Here is a 24,503-nt window from a genome sequence, read left to right as displayed (position 1 = left end):
AGCTCTCCCTCCCTCCCTCCCTCCCTCCCTCCCTCCCTCCCGCCCTCTCTCACTCCCGGCAGTGCATCCCCCATCCCCCACTCGTCGGCCGCGTCTGTTGCTGAGAGTTGTCTGTAGCAAGCGACACTGGGCCCACTCAAACGCAGCTCGACTTCAGCCAGTTCGCAGCGACCTGAGGCACAAGTCCACGCGCGAGAAAAGCAACCACACGAGTCCATATCACGCGCGAGAGGGGAAAAACAAAACAATCTCGTTTTCTTCGACCGAGTGACGTTGGTAAGTGTTGTCGTCGTCGTCGCCGCCGCCGCCGCCGCCGCGTGGGGGGACGTCCATGTTCGTGTTGTTTGTTTTGTGGCTCTTTCTTTCTCTCGTATACCCCCAATTGTCCTCCGCGTTGGCTGTTTGGGAATTAGCAGGTAGTTAAGCTAAGCAGGCTAGCTGAAAGAGTGGAATGGAAGGGAAAGTAATGAGTGGCGTTGCGGATTTTAGTGGGAGAAGTTTGTCGACGGGGCGTTAAAATGTGCTGTTGTAGTCTGGCCAGGGGTGGCCCACTGCGGTTGCCCCCCTCCCTCTTATTAGTCATCTGCTAATCTTACTCGAGCTAACTCGCTGATTAGCCATTTGAACCGCGCGTGCCGAAGGAAAGATGCAGGGATGCTACAACGGTTTACTTTCCAGTTTGTAGCGCGCGAGCTAAGCTAACATTCGTACTATTATGAGAGAGCTCCATGCAAATTCCTGCATGGAGGGATAATGTTGCACAATGCACAATGTTGCTAACGTGGTGATAATTGGCAAGATGGCATCTCCGACTTGGTATTCAAAATGGTGTATTGAGCTTGTTTGAGTGTGACCATTTTTGTCCAGCAATGGCTTGTTTTGGCGTTGTTTGCTATCTTTGGAATGTGACGCACTGCCAGTGCGTGCTACGTTGAGATAGAATGCTTAAAACATATATATTTGTATGAGTTATACATAAATAACCCACGGTGGGAATGTAATAGAACAAACTTTGGCCATTTTTATGATATAACACTGTGGAGTCGACCGTTTGTTTTGTTTTTGTTCTGCCGTTTTAAATGGCAAAAGCTGTAATCATATGTACAGTACAGCAAGTTCACTTGGATCTCATTCACACTAAAATCTCTATTATAGGTTTAAAACGGTACTTGCTCTTAATGCCAAGTTGCTACATCATGATCCCTAATGAGATAGTTCGGTGTATTTGGAGTTGCAACTTTAAAACCTTTTATCAATTAATTTTCAGTTGACTCTATAGACAATATAATCTCACCATTTTTGTCCAAGTACTGGATTTGTTACAGCACTGATTAATTAACAGTACCAAATTAAAAAATTATAACATATTCAAGCCTATAATTTTTAAACTACAAATGATGTTGCTCAGTCTGTTTTTGTTTCACACACAAATAAGTTCAATTTTACTTAAGTATTTATTTATTTTTTACATGTATTGATTAATAATTATAACCGTAGCAGAATCAATCTGTAAGAATTTGCTCATTGTGTGGGACTAATAATTTATTAATAACTGCAACAATTGAGGCAAAATGGCGTGCCTTAACCCCTGGGCGTTATCTTATTTTGAAATGACTTGGTCAGAACCATCAAAAAGCCCAAAACGGGTCACAATAATGCCTAACGGTTAAGCGAGCAGACTCCTGTAGTTTGCTACTTTCTTAAAGCCCTTGTCCCACTGAGGGGCAAACGTTTGCAAGTGTTGGTAAAGGTTGTAAATGCGCACTCCCACCTAGAGTTTTAATGGCAAGAAACATCGACAAGAAAGACCATCAAAACTTGAGGCGAATGTTTGCAAAGTTGAATGAACCCAGATGTGAAATCAACATTCGCTCGCCTCTTAGGTTCACCCCTCAGTGGAATACAGGTTTAAGCAACATGATTTCAGCTATGGCAAGGGCAGCTACATCCATACAGACCTCCTGTATACGGCACGGGCCTCAAATTATTCTCCGGAAATACATTTTTCAAATTATTGTGAGTCAATCGATGAAATCTATTAAGAGTGTTGCAATACCGTGTGAATTAATTAGATAAATTTTAGGGGCTACATTGCCTAAATCCATGTGATTTGTGTTTTGTATATGTTATTAATTTTAATTCATTATGTCAGTCAGCTCATGTTGAGTTGACCTAAACATCTGTCAAAGTGTGAGGCGCTAATTTAATTAAGGATGTAACAATGTCCAAATGTAACAAACCGATATTATCACGATATGAATCCCACGATACGATAATTACGATATTGCGGTGGTGTTGGCAATATAAAAAAAAATAAACTCATAAATACTAGGGGTGTGAATTGCCTAGTACCTGATGATTCGATTCGTATCACGATTCACAGGTCACGATTCGATTCGATACCGATTAATCCCGATACGAATTTATAAGTCGATTGTTGCGATTTGCGACAACCCAAAAAAATCTCAAAATTAGTGTAAATAGTATATATATTTTTTCCCATTAATGCTGATTTTGTAATTGTGAAATATAATAATTGAAAAGATAATTGAATTTCAAATAATTGCACAGCCCTAATGTCAAACTTCAGCAAGATCACAGATGCATTTTGACCTATGTTATATGCATGGACCTATGATAATTTTATTTATTTATTTTTTGATGGCATGGGACCTTTTTTTAAAACAAAACAAACAAAAAAAACACTTAAATTTAAACATTTCTAGGGTCTAAGAAACTAAATTAGTCAACTGTTACAAGTTTATCTGTGTTCGTTGTAGGGGTGTGAATTGCCTAGTACCTGACGATTCGATTCGTATCACGATTCACAGGTCACGATTCGATTCGATACCGATTAATTCCGATACAAATTTACAAGTCGATTGTTGCGATTTTTTTCATTAAAATTCAGAAAATACTAATCAGTAAACTTGTAGACTGTAAGATTTGTATGAAAATGTATTATTTATTTATCTGAAACTTCAGTCTTATACAGGTTGTAATCTGTTTCATGCTTGAACAGCATTAAAATAAAATATTAAGGCTTAATATTCCATTCATATTAACATTCTTCCATGCTTAAGGTGTGAACCCTAACCCAAAGTAAGACATTTTGTTTAATATTTTTCCATTAAAAATAGAAGTTTAAAAATCGATTCAGCCGCCTATTGAATCGATTCGAGAATTGCGCGATGTAGTATTGCGATATATTGCCGAATCGATTTTTTTTAACACCCTAGTTCGTTGTAACATATGCTGGAAGCAGCTGAAGTAAACTTAACACATGTTACTGGAAATGGGGGACATTCAGGGAACATTAATTACAGTAGGCCTTCTAACTAGTTGATACTAATGTGAACGTAAAGCTGGTGTCTCGGGACAAGGGTGATGCCTGCGCTTTGGACTAGTGTTGTTCCGATACCGATACTGGTATCGACAGAGGCCCCGATACTGCATTAAAACAGTGGTATCGGTATCGGTGAGTACTAACAAGTAACATGCCGATACCATTAATTCCAACGCTAATATAGGACTTTGGATGCAGCATCTTGTTCTTGCTCATGCACGCACGATATTCACGAGCCAAGATATCCTGTTGGCCCTTGAATGCTCTCAATTAATGTCAGGACAGCTTTTTTATTTTTTTATTTTTTTGAGAAAAAATACACCTTAGGTATCGGTATGGTGTCGGCATCGGCCGATGCTGCAAAGCTGGGTATCGGAATCGGTATCGGGGGCCAAAAAACGGTATCGGAACAACACTGCTTTGAACAATTGAGAAATTTGGATCCAGTGTTTGTTGTTGCTGTCGTTTTATATATAATTTTTTCTCTTTAGTTTTTTTCTTTATGCAAGTTGTTTAATCTCCGCGTTAACACGTTCAGAGCCAGACTTCTGTGAAACGTGCACTGGATCACCAAACACATAATTACATTTTTTCACGATTACATGATGTTGTCAGTATTGCGTTATCGTAGCAATTAGCGGGTCTTCTTCATCTTTTCTCCTCATCCCTTGTTGAGAACGATATTTGTCAGAAGTGCATCTTATTTGCTGCCTTGGAGGCGAATAAGATGCCTAAAGGCCTCAGTATACTTCTGCTTGAGGCTCATACGGAGACGTCACGGCGGAGCTCCGCTCGTGCGTTTGCCTTCCAACTTGTGCGCAATACACATCGGTGTCTGCTGGAGTTTCACACCAAGTCCCGCTGTCGCTATGGCTGGGACGCCACAGCGTGGAGAGTCCTCTGCATTTTATGACAAATTCAGGAAGTTCAATTTAATTCAGAATCACGAAGCAAAGCCGCGGGAGAGCAATTAATTATTGCCAATTTGCACCGGTGTCGGCCGTAAACTCGCAAAACACAACAGCCACGCGCTTAGCGAACACAGTTTTTTTATTTTTATTTTTTTGTTGTTGTTGTTTTCCGCCTCTTGTCCCAGGCACATATCCACATGCACAGCCATGGTCTCCGAGCAGGAAATCGATTCGCGCCACCCAAAGTGCCTACACGGAAACTATCTGGGCGGGGGCGAGGAGAGAGGAAAAAAAGGAACAAAAGCCGAGTACGCCATCGAACGGACTAATCACGAGCGAGCTACGCCCCGCCATCTACGGTGTGCAAGGATTGGCGACGTGTGCACCGCAGCCGGCCACGAGCTACGCAGCACTTAAAATTCATGGCTTGCGTAGATCATGTGATCTATGCCGGCCATCAACACGAGAGCAAACGTGGAGGCATAAATTAGGCTTATGTCACTTAGGAGTAGGGATGTAACGATATTCAAACATCACAATACGATATTATCACGATGCGAAGGTCACGGTACGATAATTATCACGATATGGGGGAGGTGGGGTGGGGGGTGGTTGCGATATTTAAAAAGGTCGCAATATTGTTAAAAAAAAGAGCTCATAATAAAAAAGCACAGTATTGTGCTTTTGTACATAACAGCAATGCATATAAACACCTACAATCTCTAATAACAATATTGAGGCACTTCGTACTTAATATTGAGACAATTAGCATAAATTTTGAACAGAGGGCCAAAACATCCCTAATGAGAATTAAATTGCACTAATAAACTAGCCACTAGATTGTGCTAGAACTGCACAAATGGAAATCAACGTGACTCTTTTTAACAGATGTGTTCCTTTTAAATATTGTGAACATGACGACGACGATATTGTGGCAGTTTTAATATCAAGCTATCACGATATTGCCCTTATCGTTACATCCCTACTTAGGAGTGACTCTGCAGTGTTAGCTGCACTATTAGCCAGCCAAAGCTTTTTGCTAGCTAGCCGGAGCGACGTAAATAGCACAGAGCTTGTCTCGACCTCCAATTACTTGCTCGTAGGAGTGATGTGTTTGCATTCAGCCCATTTTTGGACTGTCTCAGCGATTGCTTCAAAAGTGTTTTGATGAGGCATAAAAATGCCAATTTTGCCTCAAAAACTACGATGCAAAATTTCTCGTTTCGAGCCTTGTAATATTTATGGCCCCTGTTTGAAAGACCACGGTGCTCTAAATGGAGATTAAAGTCACTGTGTAGGTTGGTTCACACTTCAGCGGGCGAGAACGCATCAACATAACTAAAAGATGCGGGCCCTAGAGGTGTGTGACTGATGAGCTGCTTTTGGAGAGGAGAATGGAGAGGTAGGTGGAAGCCAGCACAGAAAGAATGGGACGTGTCCCAAAGTGTCACTGTCCTAGATCTAAAATAGCCGAGAGCTGTGTTTGGAGTCGCTTGCTGCTAGGCACGTTCTATTGTTCAGGTAACAGGAGGCAACCGTTGTTACCATCTCCTGCACCTGAACATTATAACAGTTTTTTTTCTTCTTCTGTACCAGAAGCAGCAGCCATGTTGTTGGCTATCATGCCTGTGAATTTTTTTTAGTACATTTTAGATAAATAAAATAGGATTTAGGCGTTTTTACTGCCAAACCACTAGGGCTGCATCTAAAATATCGATATATCGATATTGAATCGATATTCCTTTTCATAGCCCAATTATCGATTCATAAAACCATGAATCGATACGTTTAATACAGTTTCCCCCCGTAAATTAACGTGCCAAACATGGCCCGACCAATTAAACGGCCTCCGATTATAATTGGCCGATTATTGGCGTTTGAACATCAGCCAAAACAATCGGCCAATTGAGCTAAATGGCCAATTGTTTTCCCCTTAAAATGTTATAGAAGAAAGACGAAGTTTCTGATGCTGTGAAAATACCCTGAATGCACCATTTTGCTTGCATAGCATTGGCAACTAGCAAGTGTGTAGCGTATGTTATTCTGTTGTCCCGAAGCGTCCTTTTATCTGTTTAATGACACCGCAGTGGGAGTTAATTGTAAAACTAAATACCCATTGTTAAGAATGACATCCACTGTTTACTTAAATACAAAATGCTCTTCGTTTTTAAAACATCGCTAGACTAGCGCTAAGAGGAAGTTAGCAAATGCTAACAGGAAGTTAGGAAGTGTTTTTCCTTCAAATAACGAATCAAATCGATTTTGGAAATCTGAATCGATACCCAGCCCTACAAACCCCTATAATTTTAATTAGTGTTGCATTAATGTTAATTAGATATAAACTGCTAAAATGTCAAAATACATAAAAAAAAAAAAAAACTAGTGGTGGGGGGAAATTGGCTAACTTGGTTGAGTGGATCACAAAAATTGTTCGACACAAAAATGTCTGCCTCATGACCTGTTAAACTTGTCTCTGTGCGTGTTAAAGCTCCAGCTAACTTAGCTTAGCATGCTTACCTTATCAACGTATCGCTAAGCAGTGATTGAATGTGAAAGTGCTGTAAACTGACGTGATTATTGTGGGAAATGTATACACACACACAAAAAAAAAAGTAGGCGAGTGTGACAATTACGACTGGTTCCTTTTATTTATTTGAGTCTTCGCATTCACTGCAGTCTGAACAGCCGCGAGAGGCACTTGACGACAAGAGCACAAAATATAATATAAAAAATATTGTTTACTATTAAGTGTGTATAGGGTTAATATACATCAACCTAAGTGTTACACATAATTATCACTGTCACACATTTTACCTGACTAATCGATAGAATAGTTGATAGGATAACCACTTAAGTCGATAGATAAATAGTCAATGAGATAAACACTTATGAAAACTTGCTGCTGTTAAGTCTCTCCTAAGTCAGTCAAGTAAGGAATAAAGGCCTGCTTGCTGTTGTTTTTGTTTTTGTACAAAGCAATGACACATCAGCGAAGAACCACGCAGCAAAACAGCTCCCTCTCCGACATAGCAGAAAGCCTTCCAGCCCTCCAAAATAAAACGCTCTTCTCCACCCACCTTTCGCCAATGTGTCACTAAATGGGAGAAAGGATGAAGTGCACATCAAATGTAGCTTTTTAAAAAAAAATTTTTTACTTGTGATAACAGAGCTGCCAACTGTTACGAATTGTCTGTATTTTGGTATGGAAATCAATGCTGTTTTTATTTACCCAAATCTTTCAAAAAAAGGTCATTTTTGAGCTGTAATTTTAATACTGTGATACCGCTAGATTTTTTTTCCTCACATGCAGTTGTACTCGTATTGTCAGAATTTAACATTGGCCCATGCTTTTACACAAATGAAAGTTTACCAAGCAATGCTATTTTATACAGCATGCAGCCAAAAATATAGCTAATGACCAGCTTGAAAATGACCAAATAAGCAACAAACGAGATCTTTTAAGTAGATTTACTTGTTTTACTTTTCATATACCTGTCCTGTATGGCTTATAGGGGTGTGAATTGCCTAGTACCTGACGATTCGATTCGTATCACGATTCACAGGTCACGATTCGATTCGATACCGATTAATCCCGATACGAATGGTCACGATTCGATACCGATTAATCCCGATACGAATTTATAAGTCGATTGTTGCGATTTTTTTCCATTCAAATTTAGAAAATACTATCAGTAAATTTGTACATGTACACTGTAAGATTTGTATGAATATATTTATCTAAAACTTGAGGCTTATAACCGTGAGCCACTGTACACAAACAGTTTGCAATCTGTTTCACATTTGAACAGCATTAAAATAAAAATATTAAGGCTTAATGTGCCGTTCATATAACATTCTTCCATGCTCAAGGTGTGAATCCTAAAAAAAAAAAAAAAAAAAAAAAAATTCGATTCTGCCGATTATTGAATCGATTCGAGAATCGCGCGATGTAGTATCGCGATATATCGCCGAATCGATTTTTTTTAACACCCCTAATGGCTTATATAACTTATATAGCATGTTTAAGGAAGAGTATTTAAATATTGATTGAAAATGTTGTCTGTACTGTAAATGTAGATTTTATGATGGCAGAAATATGAGGATGATAACAAATGTATTTACCTAACTTCCTGTGTGAAATTTTGAATGAAAATTTCGTTAACCATAACAAGCCTAGAATAGATCGTGTTTGACTTTGGAGGTTCCATATTTTGTACATACTTTCTGCCGTACAAAGAAATAAGCAAATGCCGAAGAACCTCAAAATGCCAACGTATTAAACATTTCAAAAGCTTTTTAAAATACATAGCCCACATATTTTATTTTTCTGGCATGTTGCACATCCTTCTCATGCAGTCTTTCTTTGTGTTGTTGAAACTGGTGTGTTCTATTCTCTCCTGCGTGGAAGTGTGATAACGCCCACTGCTTCTGATTTGCTGCTGTAAGAATAGATGCCTGGTGAGGTATTATGTGGGAGGATAGAATCAGCATGGGGGTTGTGTTGGATCATACACGTTGACCAGGAACGGTTTCTGCTCCGTGTGCGCGTCCGTGCGTGCATGTGTCTGTGAGGTTTATTCTTTCATAATTTCTTTCATTCATTTCACAATATTTCATACTCCCATTATTATTGCACCCTCATGTCTCTATGGATTACAAGGATCTCCCTTTTATGGAGTGGAATCCTCATTATTGTTTTCCAACACACAACCAATTTATTAACATATGTGAATATAATATGCAGGCATACTCCAGTCCGAAACCTCTCAAAACTTAGATGTGCAGCACTGACAAAACTCCAGCTGTGTTAGCATGGAGGCTAGCTAGCTGTGTGTTGACTCATGCATTAAGGTCAGATCTTATGAGTTCATCCCAAATGAAGTCCTACTAATAAAGTTTAAGATGAACTAAGTTCTGAGGAAGATTTCATGTTAAGCCGGCGGCTGGTGGGGCTCATTGTAAATGCTAATGAGTAGTGATTCAATAAGCTAGCATTGATCCTTTTCATAAGCAATGAAACCTGCCTTATTAACAAGTCTGACTGCATCTACAAATATGTGAATGAAAATGATGAGAATAATAAAAATAAAGAAATGCCACCCTCAGAAGCAGAGTTGAACCAATCGAGTCAGAGTTAACTTTTTTGCATCGCCCACTTGGGTGTGCAGCATTTATCAGATGGGTAGCAGACAAAATGATGGACTGGTCATTTTCAGGATGTACCGGAACAACTATTAAAAACAAAACAAAACAAATGTGCTGTAATATGTTGACTGCATTCATCAACACAATATAGTCAATGGACCAAGGCGGTAAATTACACTGGTCAATTAATCTTACGGTGTTGAGTGTGACATCACCAAGTTAATGCTAACTAACACGCATGGCTAATGTTAATTTATGCCAACACTTGCAGATGTGCTTAACTGTTTGGCTTTGACATGCTGATGCTTCAGCATATTGGTGTCTTACTATTTTAAATGGTAGTTCCCATAGTATACAAAATTCCAGTGTACAGTATATTCTTCTCGTCTCACATTGACACCAAGAAAAGCTTCCATGTCTTTTTCCACACCAACATAAGAGCAGAGAATAGTGGGTAGACTTCTGCCAATGCCAATCAATAATGGCAGATTCCAGTGGCGTTCCGTCCTAGTAAGCTATTAGGCGGTGCTTGCCCAACCTCTTCAAAATAAAATCATTGAGAATATTTTTGTCAGTATCCTCTAAAATACAATACCTAAGTTCTACTGTTTTGGTCTGAAATTCCTGTATATGTTGTCCTGTTTTCCTCGCGGGGAGCGGAGAAGTCGACAGTTTGTGTCGCGCATACACAATGAGAAAACAATTGTGTTAGTTCCGTGAACGTTTCTGTACGTGCGGCTTTTGAATAGCAAAAAAGCCATCAGTCACGCAGCCTATCTGACAATGTGCATTCGCAAAATTGGCTTACTTGGCTTGTTCTGTGGTCAACAGTCATTGTTCAGTTCAAATTCATCACTGAATACCAATGAGTGCCCTTTTCCTGGAGAACTTTTGAGGAAAGGAAGTGTAACGAAGTTAGTGGCGTTGCCATTTAGGTTGCGCGATATGATGTCTGATTGTTAGTGAACGCAGCACAGGTCTCATGGGAGGGTAGGAGGCGTGCAGTTCAGTTAACGTTGTTTGTTGTACTTTTTTTCCTGCTAGCATCGAGAGCTGTTGTACTGTGCTGGTTATATTGTAACTAGCACTGGCTAGCAGTCAGTGGTTTTGCGTCCCGGAGATAGAGGGCCGGCAAATGGCCATATTTCATGCCCGAGGATGCTCCAGCGTTCTCGGCCGTGCTCCGCGGTCCTTCGGCGCGCTCCAGGAATGGTCCAGCGAAAATATCATTTCAAGTGGTCGTCCTACTGGAGTAATCGTCACGAAAACGGGGACGAATTTCATTCCTCACTTTCAAGAAAGGACATACTAGAAACATCAGTGGCTAGGTGGCTGTCCAAATAGGTCAGTAAACTTTGTTGGTTGAAACCTCTTGCGGCTTTTCTGCGATGTCATTTTTTCCCTTCTCCGGGTTGAGTTTACATCATGGTCACGAGCCAGTTCTGAATACTGTAAATTCCAACGAATTGGCAAATTGTGATTTTGTCATTTCATATGCCACAGAACTGGTTACATTACATTGTGTGCGTATCAACCTGCGTCAGTTCTGAATATTTCTACACAGCGGTATAAAATAATAATTAATATTGAAATTAATAATAAAAACACCCCAAAAAGTTTGTGTGTGTGGGGTGTGTGTGTGTGGGGGGGGGGTGTTTGTGGTCACACACACACACACATAGATGTTCATTAGGCACAATTGGGTTCGTCTTTTGTTTTCGTTCATGCACTCCACATCACCTTAGCCCATGCACACATCCACCAATCCATTGACATCATCTGTAATTGGTAGGAGCAGTATGTGGGGTATGACCCCAGGGTTAGCTTAGCTGTTTGGCCTGTGTTAATGAGCAATGTTCACGTGCTCTTGACATGTGCTTTTGCACATTAATAATTCGTGTAGGCCACATTTAATGCCATATTTTGAAAGGTGTTGCTTTATAAGTGTTCTGTTTATGAATGGTGTCTTGTTTTTGTCATATTGTTGTTGTGTAATAGAGGATGTCATTACAATGCTGTAATAATGAAAAGGATTTGAGTAGCTGTGTACTCGAAATTGATCCATTATGAATTTTCCCCTTCACAGTATTTTGTAATTTATAGTATATGCACGTACACATTGCGTACAAGATCACAATCAGTGTCATATTTCTCTAAGATCACCTGAATTCCTATTTAAACCACACAGGGCACTCATGGCTGTATGTAGTTGTTCATTTGTGTGTAGTGCTGTCCTTATTCATGTTGCAGTTTAAGACTTTGTGCACTGTTAATTTTCTTGTCTGCTGACATCTTGTGCTTATTCATTGTTTGGGTTGTGAATTCACTGCTTTTATTGAATGACAACTTCTCAACCCCTCACACGCATTCGCACACAACAGTGGGTTTCAAAATCTGCCATTGCGCCACCCTTCAATTGCTCAATCGCACATTGCAAGACCAAAATAATTTAATTGGATTAAACTATTACAGTATTTATTATTGTTGTGCCTTATTTTTTTTTCTACTTCAGAAAAAACATTGCCTTGGTTTCATTGTATATTTTGTCAGCCAGTAATGAAACTGTTAAATGTAGCCATTACGTTTCAAAGTCTTGCTCTCGTGATGCGGTGTCATAAGTAGGGATGCATGATAGATCTAAATCTAATCGACATCGAGGTTTGACCAAGTGCAATAACCTAATCGCAAAACAGTGCGGTTTTAGATAGTTTTTATTTTTTCGCCCTTTGGAGTTTGAGTGATAGCTGTATTAGCCAACCACAATTGCCGATGCAGAGTCTTAATGCCGCTGGCCATTCAGCATTGTTGGCTCATACACGTTAGATCGCGCGCTGGTGCCTTCATTCTGTACAGCGCAATCATAACAAGTGCACCTCGAGGATTGCTGTGACTGCCGTGCACCAAAGTGGATTTAATGGAGAAGGGACTTCTGCCGCTGCAAAGGAGGAGAGAGAGCAACTTGTGCCAAAGAAGGGCTGTACATCTGTCATTTGGATGTATTTCGGATTCGACAAAAATAACGTGGACCAAAAGAAAAGCGCCAGATACTAAATGTACTATCAGCTAGTAGCCAGATCCAGAGGCAACAAGACCAACTTATATCAACACTTAAGAAAAAACACCACCGACTTCAGTATGAAGCCTGTAAAGCAGGTTCAAAAAAGGACTGACGAAGGGGAGGCAACAACTAGCGGCCGTGCTAAGCAAACAGCATTCACGTTAGTCATGCCTTATGAAAAAGTTAGGCACAAAGAAATTACAAGAAAGGGCTATAAACCATTATATTGTCAAGGAAATGATTCCCCTAAATTCTGTGTCAGGGGAAGGCTTCAAAAGCCCTCATGCACACAATGGGTAGACCTCAGTTTTGCACTTTTAATTCAAGAGTTTTGTCATGAGTATTGAGCTTTAAAGATTTGTTGACTTGATAGAAGTGCATAATAGTGTGCATTGCAATGTTTATCTGTTTAAATGTTGACACTTGACACGTGAAGATTGTTTACATTCAGTTGTTAATGGTTCTCTTTGTCTTATTTGAATTTAAAGATGCTACAAAAAAAATAATTGGAATGTTATTTTCCATTCTGTGTTATTATTCTGGATATGTATAATTTCACCATAGCCTGAGCCTCAATGTATTGGTTTTTATTGGCAAATTATTTGGTTGAGAAGCATAATGTAGGTCAAAGCTCCCCCCTTAGCATATTCACCAGAAGAGCCTCCGCCTCATACTTTTAATCAAATAGTGACATTAGTATTGCATTGTTAAAATATTGATCAAATTACTTGTCTGAAACCAAACTGACTTACAATTGTAGTGTTTTCATGCATTTTAATGTGTAAAAAAAAAAAACACAAATCGAATCGCAATTGCAAAATTGGTCTGAAAAATTGCAATTAGGTTTTTTTCCAAAATCGTGCAGCCCTAGTCATAAGTCAGGAATTGTCAACAGCTGTCTAGAAGTGAGTGTTACCTTCTTAAAGTGGGTCCAATGCACTTTGGCCACATTTGGGATCCTTGTTTAAGCTCTCATTTAATCAAAATCCAATGGATGTTCTTCAGATCTAATTTCCCAGATCTCCCTTCAAAGTAGAGGTGGAACTCTTGAAAATGTCACATTGTAGATTTTAGGTTTGTACTGTAGTTTTATTTATTTATTTATTTATTTTAATCATAAAAAGACAATCAAAGTCAATTAAGTTATATCACAACATACATAGTTACACGTACGCTTTCTTGGGGATAGCTGAGTGCAATTCAGCGATGGAACGAGGACAGAGGGGAACTGGGTGTATGATGAGACTGTTACCTTAAAGGGATAGTTCACGTTTTTTGACATGAATCTCTATTTCACCCTCACCTCCAGTGTGTGCGATCATCTGACTTTTTTTCCAAAGGGAGTTTTGTATGGAAATGTATCACTCTTTTGAACACAAATTGTTTTTAGAAGAAAAATGCTTTATTTAGGTGACCCCAGCCAACTTGCTGGACTATTTTCCTCTCGTCCAACACCGGACCAGAACTCATGTCACAGAACGCTGTCAGGGGTAAGTCAGTGATGATTGCACACTGGAGGTGAGGATGAAATAGAGATTCATGTCAAAAAATCCGAACTATCCCTGCTTTAATTTAGTTTCATGATTGTGATGTTGGAATCAGGATTGTTTAAGATGATTTTGTATTTGTACAAATAAAATCTTCCCATAATCTGGTACTCTGTAGTAAAATGCCCTGGTTGTAGTTATTTTATTTATTTTTAGAGAAAATATAGGTTTTTACACTGCATACTTGTAGTTCAGCACCTATTAGCGTATTTTTTTCCGGTATTGGTTTTATTATTTTAAAATAATTTTGTTTTTGTGTGCGTGGGTATGTGTGTGTGTGTGTGTTTGTTTTAATATTATTCCGTTAGCTAGCTATTAGGGGTGTTAAAAAAAATCGATTCGGCGATATATCGCGATACTACATCGCGCGATTCTCGAATCGATTCAATAATCAGCAGAATCGTTTTTTTTTTTTTTTTTTTTTTAAGGATTCACACCTTGAGCATGGAAGATTGTTATATGAACGGAACATTAAGCCTTAATATTTTATTTTAATGCTGTTCAGATTACAACCTCTATAAGACTGAAATTTCAGATAAATAAATAATACATTTTCATATAAATCTTACACTCTACAAGCTTACTGATTAGTATTTTCTAAATTTGAATGAAAAAAAATCGCAACAATCGACTTATAAATTCGTATCGGGATTAATCGGTATCGAATCGTGACCTGTGAATCGTGATACGAATCGAATCGTGACCTGTGAATCGTGATACGAATCGAATCGTCAGGTACTAGGCAATTCACACCCCTACTAGCTATAGATATGGAGTGCAACACTTGACTGAATGTAAATCAATCATGACTGAGTGTGGACTTAATATTAGGTTGGGGACACTTTTGTTAGTTGTAGCAGAGTTCTTTAATGCAGCTTTTGTGCTGTCCGGCACAGCGTTGACCACCACACTCGCGCTCACTCACACAGACACGCTAAATGCACGACTGCCTCCCCTGCTGCTATCACTAACTGTTTGCTTTTAGCACTGATGCTTGCTTTTTTTTTTTTTTTGCAAATTTTCTTTGCCTTGCATTTTTATTTCACCTTCTCTTGTGTTTGTTGTAATCATGACCTCTCACTGTTTTAATTTCAGATTTGCATATCCACTTCCACTCCTTCCTCATTTGCATACAGCAAGAAATGGCGAGTGGGCATCCCACAGACAAATTCAGTTTCATGTATCAACCAGACACGCACAAGAGGTACGCGGCACGCATCTACACGCTCGCACACACTAACACACATTTGCCCGTGCTGACGTTGTCGTTATGGAAGGTAAGTCCTGTTCAAAGAAACCCTCGTCCGTATTTACCGCCACACTAAGCCATTAGTACCTCCAGTGGGCCTCATATTTTTCTCTTTTGTATTCAGCATCTCATTGCGTTAAATAGATGCTTTTGCTGAGCTTACTTGAGGTGTGATAAATTATGGGGGATTTCGATTACAGAATACAAAATCCTTTGGCTGGATGTTTGGCGAGATAAGAGTCTTGGCTTGGGATGTGTTTGCGTCTGTAAATCATTGTGTACACTGTATAATCCAAAATTGTATTTATAATTTTCATGTCCCTTTCCCATCAACTTTTTCCTGTCTTTACTCTGACTTCATCTTTCCTTATTTCACATTTTCTGTGTTTCACACTGTTTAAGCAAAAACAGGTTGTCTTCAGCCATGAATCCAGTCTACAGCCCTGTTCAACCTGGAACTCCCTATGGGAACCCCAAGAACATGGCCTTTGCAGGTAAGACAGTTACAATACCACCCGTTCCCCAGGTTGGAACAGGTTGGGACATTACACTAGTATGGCTTTTTGGCCCACGTGATGTAATGTCCATACTGGACATTTGAGCAGTTTTAAGGAGAAAAATAGGGCCATTAGTGGCCCGATAGGCTCTGATAAAAAGCCGTGCCTGATTTAAATGTTTGGGTGGAGCATTCTAATTGCCAAAGTCATAATCACAATTATTTTGGATCAATGTTATCATGCTAATTTATTAGTCAGTTATTTGTTATGTGGCTGGCAACCAGTCCAGGGTGTACCCCGCCGACTGCCCATAGCCAGCTGAGATAGGCTCCAGCACCCCCCGCGACCCTTGTGAGGAATAAGCGGTCAAGAAAATGGATGGATGGATATTTGTTATGTTAGCCAAAACACCTGTATTTTTTTTTTTTTTTACAGTGATTCTTTTTATCAAACAATATGTAAACAGTTTTCAGTGCAAAATGAAACTTGAAAATAAATGGCTTTTCATTTTAGAATAAATTATGATTCTAGAAAGGGGAAACATTTTATTCTTGTCTTGTTGAACGTCACTTGCCCTGAATCTGAAACAAAACAATGGGTCATTCCAAAAGTAATCAATGGACTAATCAATTCAAAAAGTTTGTGAAGGTATATGGATTGTGTTTAAACACTCATACCTAGAGGTGGGAATCTTGGGGCACCTCACGATTCGATTGCGATTACGATTCAGAGGCTACGATTCGATTATAAAACGATTATTGATTTCCCCCCAGGCAGCAGAAAAAAAACAATGTATTTTGGTGCTTTTAATGTTTCGTACATTAGTTACAAAAATAGTACAAAAGTCCTCTCAGGCCTAAATAAACTACTATTTCAGTATCAAGTTAACAGTTCAAAACAGTAAATAAAATACTCAAGTCCTCATTCTGTAACAACAGCTTTTAAGTATATTCAGTCTTCAACAGAATAAAACATAGCATTGAGCAAAAATATATTATTTTTATCCACTCAAAAGTGCACTGAGATATAAATGAAAGACAATGTGAACTACTACTTCAATACAAATGCCTAAAAAAAAAAAAAGTGCTTTCCTGCTTTTTAAGTTGTGTAAAGATGAACATGTAAACATTAAAGTTTCTCAGAGGTACAAAAAAAAAAACCTCAAGTGCTTTTCTGCTTTTTAACTTGTGTAAACATGAACGTGTAAACATTAAAGGGATCGTTCGGCTTTTTTAACATGAATCTCAATTTGATCCTCACCTCCCGTGTGTGCGATCAGCACTGACTTCTTTCTGACAGCGTTCGGTGACACGCGTTCATGTTCGACGTTGGACGAGAGGAAAATAGTCCAGCAAGCTGGCTGGGGTCTCGGAAATAAAGCCTTTTTCTTCTAAAAACTATTTGTTTTCAAAAGCGTGATACATTTCCACCACAATACTCTTTTCTGAATAAAGTCAGACGCCATTAGAACGCTAACCGACGCACTGCAGCCAGCTAGCTGATACTTCCGCCTGAAGTTGTTTGCCTTTTCGGAGCAGGTCTGATCTCACGATGAGGTGGGTTGGTCAGCTCAGCCATGCTTGTTGTTGTTTTGAATGTCGAGGCGTGAGTTGTGGATGTGTACTCTCGGTCCGTCCCATTAAGCGTCCCGAAGACCGCGCGCGCTACTGCGTTTCAGTTCCGCGTACTTTTCGCTCCGGTCCACTTTTAGTTTCGGTTCCCTTGGCATATTTATATAATCGGAATTTGGACTTTTGTGAATCGTTCTCGATTGTTCCACGGCCGAATCGTGAATAATCTAAGAATCGGAAATTTTGCACACCTCTACTCATACCTGTTTCTGCTTGTATTGCTTGTGTCTGAATTGTTTCCTCCTGTGTATCATCTACTAGATTAGTTTATTATTGGCTGTGTCTAACAGACAGTATTTCTAATTCAGACATTTTTTAATGAGCACCATCTGTGCACATCTCTCTGCAATCCAAGCACCACCCCTATTTGTGTTTGTGTGTCAGTTTCTAGCATTTTGCTGCCAGTTTCCTTGTTTTAATCTCTGTCTCTCTCTGATGTCCAGCAGGCTATCCAGGAGGGTATCCCACCACAGCACCCACATATACGCCAAACCTATATCAAACAGGAAGCCCCGGGTATCCACCTGGTGAGTCTAGTCTGTCTGACACATATATAAACATATTGCCACAAACTCCACAAAAAATGGGAGCGATCATATATTGAAACACTTTAACCCATTAAGGCCGGGAGTGCGTGACTGTGCTCCTACTGTCAAAGCCGGGAACACTCCAGCGCTCTTCTCCGGTTAAACCCGGCCAAGCGGTTATGTTTTTTTTTTTTTTTTTTTTTTTGACCAATTCTTGGTGTCTTAGCTGATGAAATGCATCAGAATATACACAAGAGGGTGACGTGGGTCTCGTAGTATGTCCTGGAATTTTATTTGAGCATTTATAGTTGCCGCAGATTCGCAGGAGTTAGTAGATAAATGATACGATTGACAACGGCGCGGGAGGAATTCAAATTAGTGTAACTAGTCGACAGTGACATACTGTTAAAAAATATGTTGGTAGACAGTGAGTTTGTTGAGAATTTCAATGGCTTTGTAATGGAATGGACGACGAATAATTACCACTCAATTCTCCAAAGTTAGTACAACTGTGCAAATGGACTTACATACCCGCAGATGCGACATTTGTTTGTTGATAAAGAAATATATATATATTTCATGTTTATAATAATAAACTTGGGTTTGTGTGAACGCCACGTGTAAGCTCTAAAATGTTTTTGGAATTATGTTTCTATCTGCTTCAGGGGCTGAGATATCAATTATTTTTAATATTTGTTATGGTTTCGGCATGGTGGAGGACCCAAGTGCAGGAAACACAGGCTTACGGATGTACGGAACAAAAAGGGATTTTATTTCCATAGACAAAAACAGAAGACTAACTCGAGACGAATGACAAAGACTTAATCTGGTTCACACGGCAGGAAAATTGGCCCGATTTTAGCCCCGACAATCGTAAGGACGCGCCGAGACGCAAGCGATAATCTTAACAGACAATCCAACACACATGGCACCTCCCGTTATCGGCACTCGGAAGGAACCTCCGACTTGAAATTGGGCATATCCAACATGTTGGATTTTTTTGGCCCGACTTCGCTTCGTGTGCGGTGTCCCCTGAGGACGAACCATGCGCGCAGCCGGTTGACGGTGACGTGCAGCCAATCAGAAAGCGAGCCAGCGAGGAAGCCGGTGGTGAATCCAAAACCAAAGCAGTCATGACGCAGCAGAAAGTCCGTGTTTGCGCTATTTCTTTTTATTTTTTATTTCTTTTAATTATTATAATTTTTTTATACACGCACACACATTCTCCACAAATAAACGTGGTCTCCGGGTGAGACGCAAACCTGTGCCGTCAGCACCGAGCCGAGGGCAAGCCGGTGGGGAATCCAAAATCAAAACAGTCGTGACACACGCACACACATTCTCCACAAATAAACGTGGTCTCCGGGTGGGGCGCCAACCCGCGCCGCCAGCACCAAGCCGAAGGCAAGCGATGTCTCGCCAGTGCCGATTTACACTCCTTTAAACAACACGTTTCCTTTTTATGTCGCTTTTTGGCTGAAAACCAGGATTGACTCATGTTGACTTGGAAGTCACGTTTAATCTCGAGAGGTTTTGCGAGACTTCCCGTCACCTTCTTGAATGAACTCGGCTCGTGTGTGGTGTGTGATTGTGCGGTGTGGCTGTACACCACAGACGGTAGGTTCAAAACTGTAACTCCCGTGATTTTTTTCTCTTCACGTGTGGTGTCTGTCAAAGATTGGAAATCGGCCGACAATTTTAAAATCTTGCCGTGTGAAACAGGCCTTAGTGACACAAACAAATTATCCAATAAGGAGTGCAGGGAAGGATGGAACTAATTGATTGGAGGGAACTGCTAATTGGAAGACAAGAGGACTGGGATGATGGGTTCAAAGACAAGACTAAAACTAAGACCAAACCAAACCAAACAAACATGACAAAACGAAACACAAACCATAACAAATATTGTTGAATTTTCAGGAAAACTTTTTGGTGGGGACTTAAATGTCACTTATAGGTTTTAGAGGCATGTTTTGCCAGGCGCTTTAGGCCTTAATTCGTTAAGGTTCAGCCATGAGGTATTCTGTCTGTCCAAAAGGACACAACAGTATTCGGTATATAACATGCACAGATAGACGCTCAGGGAGGAAGGCCGGGCTTTAAAAGTTTTTTTTTTCTTCTCAAAATTAATCCCTAGGATCGTCATTACAACTGGCTCGCAATTCAAGTAATATAGGCAAATGTTAAGAGCGCTGCAGCTTTCAAGTGGTGCCAACAAAATAATGAACAAAAACAAACAAAACAAAACAAAAAATCACCTATCACATAATTAAATGCACAAAAATGGTTATATGTTATTACTGTTATTTGTAAAAAAATAAAAATAAATACTCAAATTTAAAGGGAAAGCCCCACTTTTATTTTGCATGCTTGTTTTCAATATTTTTAATTCATTGATAGTGTTTTTGTTTTTTTCATCTTAGCTTGAAATGTGCTTGAAATTTTGCTGCTGGTTTTTGGCAGGCGGACAAGGAGTAATGACATCAACAGAGAGCACAAGATGCCAAGCTAATAGCTAAGCTAATGTTTTCGGTGGCTAAACTTGCGAAAATTGCTTCCGCGTATGTTATGCTTTTCACAGAGGTCTGGCTGGAACTGCATTAAAGTAGAGAGCAACTTGAAGTGTCCAGAGTGAAAATAATAACAGTAAGCACAGGCACCCCAAAACTGAATCAGAATCAGTTGCGTCGGCCTGGATGAGGCGCTTATCAGAAAGTATTAAGTATATTGTTTAATATAATAAATATATCTAAAGTATAAGTTGTCTGCTCTATTTTAATTTGTGTGCGTTTTTTTGTGTGTGTTTTTTTCAATCAGTTTAGCTTTAATGGACTACACTGTGTTATTTAAAATTATTTCATTTCAATGAAGAAAAGGGGGCATGAAAATGCAAAATTTTAATTAAAAGAAGCAGCGAGAAAAATAAATTTGAGTCTTTCTGCCTCTTATAACAGGAAGTATTTACTTTTCCCACTTAAAAGATGTGATACTTACTGTACATTATTTTTATACACTAAAGTTTATATCAGAAAAGGGTGCCAATACCATTGCTGTGAAGGGATTCAAAGAAGGTTTTGAGAGCGAGAGGAGCTGCATCTCTTTGTTCCCTTGTCCTTGTGTAAGGGAAGCTTGCTTTTATAAGCAGTGCAGCGCTAGCTAATAGCATATTTGACCTTCAGGCTCCTCCGAGTGGCCATTCAGAGGTACTACATTCAGCAACAGACATGAATGAATACAAACTTTCCAGATCATATGGCGCCTATTAGTATCTATTACTTATGCCCAATGACTTGCTTCAATGTCTAGGTGTTGTATGGATGACTTTAGTGCCATCTTCAAATGTGCTTTTTAATATGCCATCAATGTTATGAGGTCTCCACCAGCAACAACTCTGCACCAGTGCACCATCTGGAGGTTTTTTTAGGGAAGTACACCATATTTCATTATTTTCTTCAAATGAGAATGTCAGAATATAAAGGTTGTCCATTTGCCTTTTACAAAGACAGTCACTTATTTATTTTATTTTTTTTAACTAGGAGCAAAGTGGCCCCAAACCTGGAATTTTAGGGGCACAAGTAAGGAATCTAGTTGTACACACTCTAAATCTACTTGCTAAGTAAATATTCACATTTCCATTCATTTTCACATGGGCTGAATTGTGTCGCAGAGGTTTATAATAATAATAATAATAATAATAATAATAATAATGATGATGATCATCAATTATTAAAATTAGCAAATTTACTGTTTGCGCATGCATGAGGAGATGAAAAACTTAATTGCACTGTCTCAAATTTTGTTGAGGGTTGGTCTGGAGAGTTGCAACATGTGTTAAGTTGATATACATGGATTTTATTTAATTTTTTTGTCCATGCTACCTGCATAAGATATTTAAACCAACAGAATTAGTGGCGCTTATAGTGCCTATTCGACATCATATTTTTGTTGTTAGGGGAAGTCATGCTTTTTACAATAAAGGCTTGATGATAACAGCATTTTTTTTTTCCTCATGGTTCAAGAAAATGTTGACTCAAATTGAATTATTCTCATTTTACTCAGACATATTTTTGTCTTTATTTTTTTTTTTTTTTCAGGATACACTGCAGCGGGCACCCCATACAAAGTGCCACCTACTCAGTCAAATGGAGCACCTCCTCCCTATACACCGACCCCGACACCGTACCCTACAGCTATGTACCCCATCCGCAGTGCCTACCCACAGCAGAACCTGTACACACAGGTAAGGGTACTTTTTTTTTTTTTTGTAATATTTGATTCAAAATATTTGGTCTGTTAATGATCAACGTATTCAGATATTTAGATATCAGAAGCATCTAATTCCTTGTGCATTCCTCGCTAGGGTGCATATTATACCCAACCGGTGTATGCAGCTCAGCCACATGTGATCCATCACACCACTGTGGTGCAACCAAACAGCATCCCCTCTACAGCCCTCTACCCAGCCCCCGTCCCTGTCCCTACTCCTCGTAACAACGGCATGGCCGCCATGGGGATGGTCGCCGGGACAACCATGGCCATGAGTGCAGGTAGGACCACGCTTGAGTTGAGACATGTCGTACATGCTTGATGTATTTTTATTTTTTCCTTTGCTTTGACATCCACAAGTCCACAAGAGGGATTTTTAGCTAATTTTTTAGTTTCGTATTCACTAGAATCAGGATTGTATCCCTAGCATAGCCATTATAGCGTGTTGGTTTACGACAAATTTGCTGTTTGTTAAAAACTCATGCACTGCCAGCCATTGTAGAAAATTTCAAAATTTTCAATACCCACGCAATATTACGTTCAATAATTATTTATAAGCCGAATCTACCAAATGACAGCATAGACTCCCTACTTTTTGCCTCATCCCATTCTTTTATAATTGACAGTAGAAAAATGTAGGTTGCACAAAATAGAGCCATTACTCCCATGGACTCTGAAACTGTGGTTATTTTGTATAAAATGGGGCAATGATGTCATCTACCGGTGGTTGGGCATCAGTAAAGTTGTTTCCAAGTTTGACATTTACAGTGGAGCATAATCAGGTTCGCCCCCATTATTCCGGCTCAAAAAATATATAATTGACAAGTATACTTGTCAAAGGCAGTGAATGAGTTAAAAGTGTGTGTTGTGCTTTATATGTGGGCCTTTGCTTTGGTTTCTTTCTCTATTTTCTTTATTATCTGAGCATTTGGGATAGGCATGTTCCTTTTTATATTCCTTTTTTTAATTGTATTTGTATGTTATTGAATACGAACAATTTGTTAGTATATAAATATGATAGAAATAATAGGGAGTAGGACTAGATAAGTACGTCCACTTCTTCCTACTCCTTGAACATGTAAATTATGGAAACTATTGTTGATAAATTTTCCTTTCTTCCTTAAAATTTTTATTTTATTGCAACTTGTTTTTTTGTTTTTTTTGCACTTGTAATGTGTTTTTGTATATATGTTCAAAACCAAAAATCCAATCCAAACCAAAACATACATTAGGGCTGCTTGATTATGGGAAACATAATAATCCTGATTATTTTGGCAATAATTGAAACAACAATTATTCAAACGATTATTTATTTTTTGGTACAAAACAAGAAAATGTTTAAGCGTAAAAGCAAATAAATATTAAGACAAATACAATTCTTTGAAACACTATAATTATGCAAGTTCCTTTTGGATGAAACAAAAATTTATTAAATTATTTTAAAATTCCAAAAAGGTGCAATTGTATAAATTTAAACAACTCAAAAATAAGTATTAGTATTTTTTGCGATTATGCTGATTTTGTAATTGTGGAGTGCAATAAGTTAAATTGGAATTTAATTTTGATTAATTGCACAGCCCTAAGATACATTTACTGGCGCAATCATAACACCATCATTAACCATGCTGGCAAATTTTCTTTCTGACCTTTCAAAAGGGACACTGCTGACAACGCCCCAGCATGCCCCTATTGGAGCACACCCCGTTACAGTGCCCACTTACAGGCCCCAGGGCACACCTGGGTACAGCTATGTTCCACCTCACTGGTAGAGCCCACCAGTTTATGTAAGTGTTCACTCGTTGGCCCCACTTCTCATTCGCATTCCTTCTGTGCATCCCCCCTTTTGTCTCCTTGACAACAAAACCGCATCACATTTCCTCTCCCCATATTCATTCCGCCAAAACTTAATGTGCTGATATTAATACATGCATCGCCAACTTGTACCTCTGCTATTTCTTTCTTTCTCCAGCTCTGGAGTCCGCCATCATATGCAACTGCTCAAATCTGACCCAGACTCCCGGTAACCATGGGAACTCGGCATCATGTCTGCAGAACAAAACTAAAGTGCAACAGCCACTTTAATATCATTCTCTGTTTTTACTAAAGCTGCTTTTATTTTATTTTAGTTTTTAAATCTGTTTATTTGCCAACCAGTCATTACCGTGTTTTGATGTTGTTTATATATATATATATATATATATATATATATATATATATATATATATATATGATTATGATTATTATTTTAGTATTTCTTTCCCCCCTACTCTCTTTTTCATTTTGCCATTGGAACTCCAGAAGGGCGCAGACCAATCACAGTTGCTGT

The 24,503-nt window shown here is 39.1% G+C and overlaps 1 protein-coding gene across 9 annotated transcripts in view; it reads left to right on the top strand.

Annotated features, from left to right (window-relative positions):
* The window catches only part of fam168a (family with sequence similarity 168 member A), a 26,300-nt gene extending 1,797 nt beyond the window's left edge, over nucleotides 1-24,503 (top strand). Inside the window, exons 2-9 of one of the 9 annotated variants that reach the window (XM_077540307.1) lie at nucleotides 63-276; nucleotides 15,103-15,211; nucleotides 15,668-15,750; nucleotides 17,828-17,911; nucleotides 22,006-22,151; nucleotides 22,272-22,458; nucleotides 23,834-23,961; nucleotides 24,147-24,503. In XM_077540307.1, coding sequence (XP_077396433.1) covers nucleotides 15,150-15,211; nucleotides 15,668-15,750; nucleotides 17,828-17,911; nucleotides 22,006-22,151; nucleotides 22,272-22,458; nucleotides 23,834-23,946 — 675 coding nt within the window. In that variant the 5' untranslated portion in view covers nucleotides 63-276; nucleotides 15,103-15,149 and the 3' untranslated portion in view covers nucleotides 23,947-23,961; nucleotides 24,147-24,503. Of the gene's footprint in view, nucleotides 1-62; nucleotides 277-333; nucleotides 417-10,221; nucleotides 10,747-15,102; nucleotides 15,212-15,658; nucleotides 15,751-17,827; nucleotides 17,912-22,005; nucleotides 22,152-22,271; nucleotides 22,459-23,833; nucleotides 23,962-24,146 lie in introns of those variants that run through there. The other 8 variants (XM_077540305.1, XM_077540304.1, XM_077540302.1 and 5 more) reach the window with 8 other exon arrangements.

This window comes from Festucalex cinctus, chromosome 13 (genome assembly GCF_051991245.1).
Source record: "Festucalex cinctus isolate MCC-2025b chromosome 13, RoL_Fcin_1.0, whole genome shotgun sequence".
In the NCBI taxonomy this organism is placed as follows: domain Eukaryota; kingdom Metazoa; phylum Chordata; class Actinopteri; order Syngnathiformes; family Syngnathidae; genus Festucalex; species Festucalex cinctus.
Note: the sequence above shows the minus strand (reverse complement) of the source record. Positions and strands in the feature narration are given on the sequence as shown.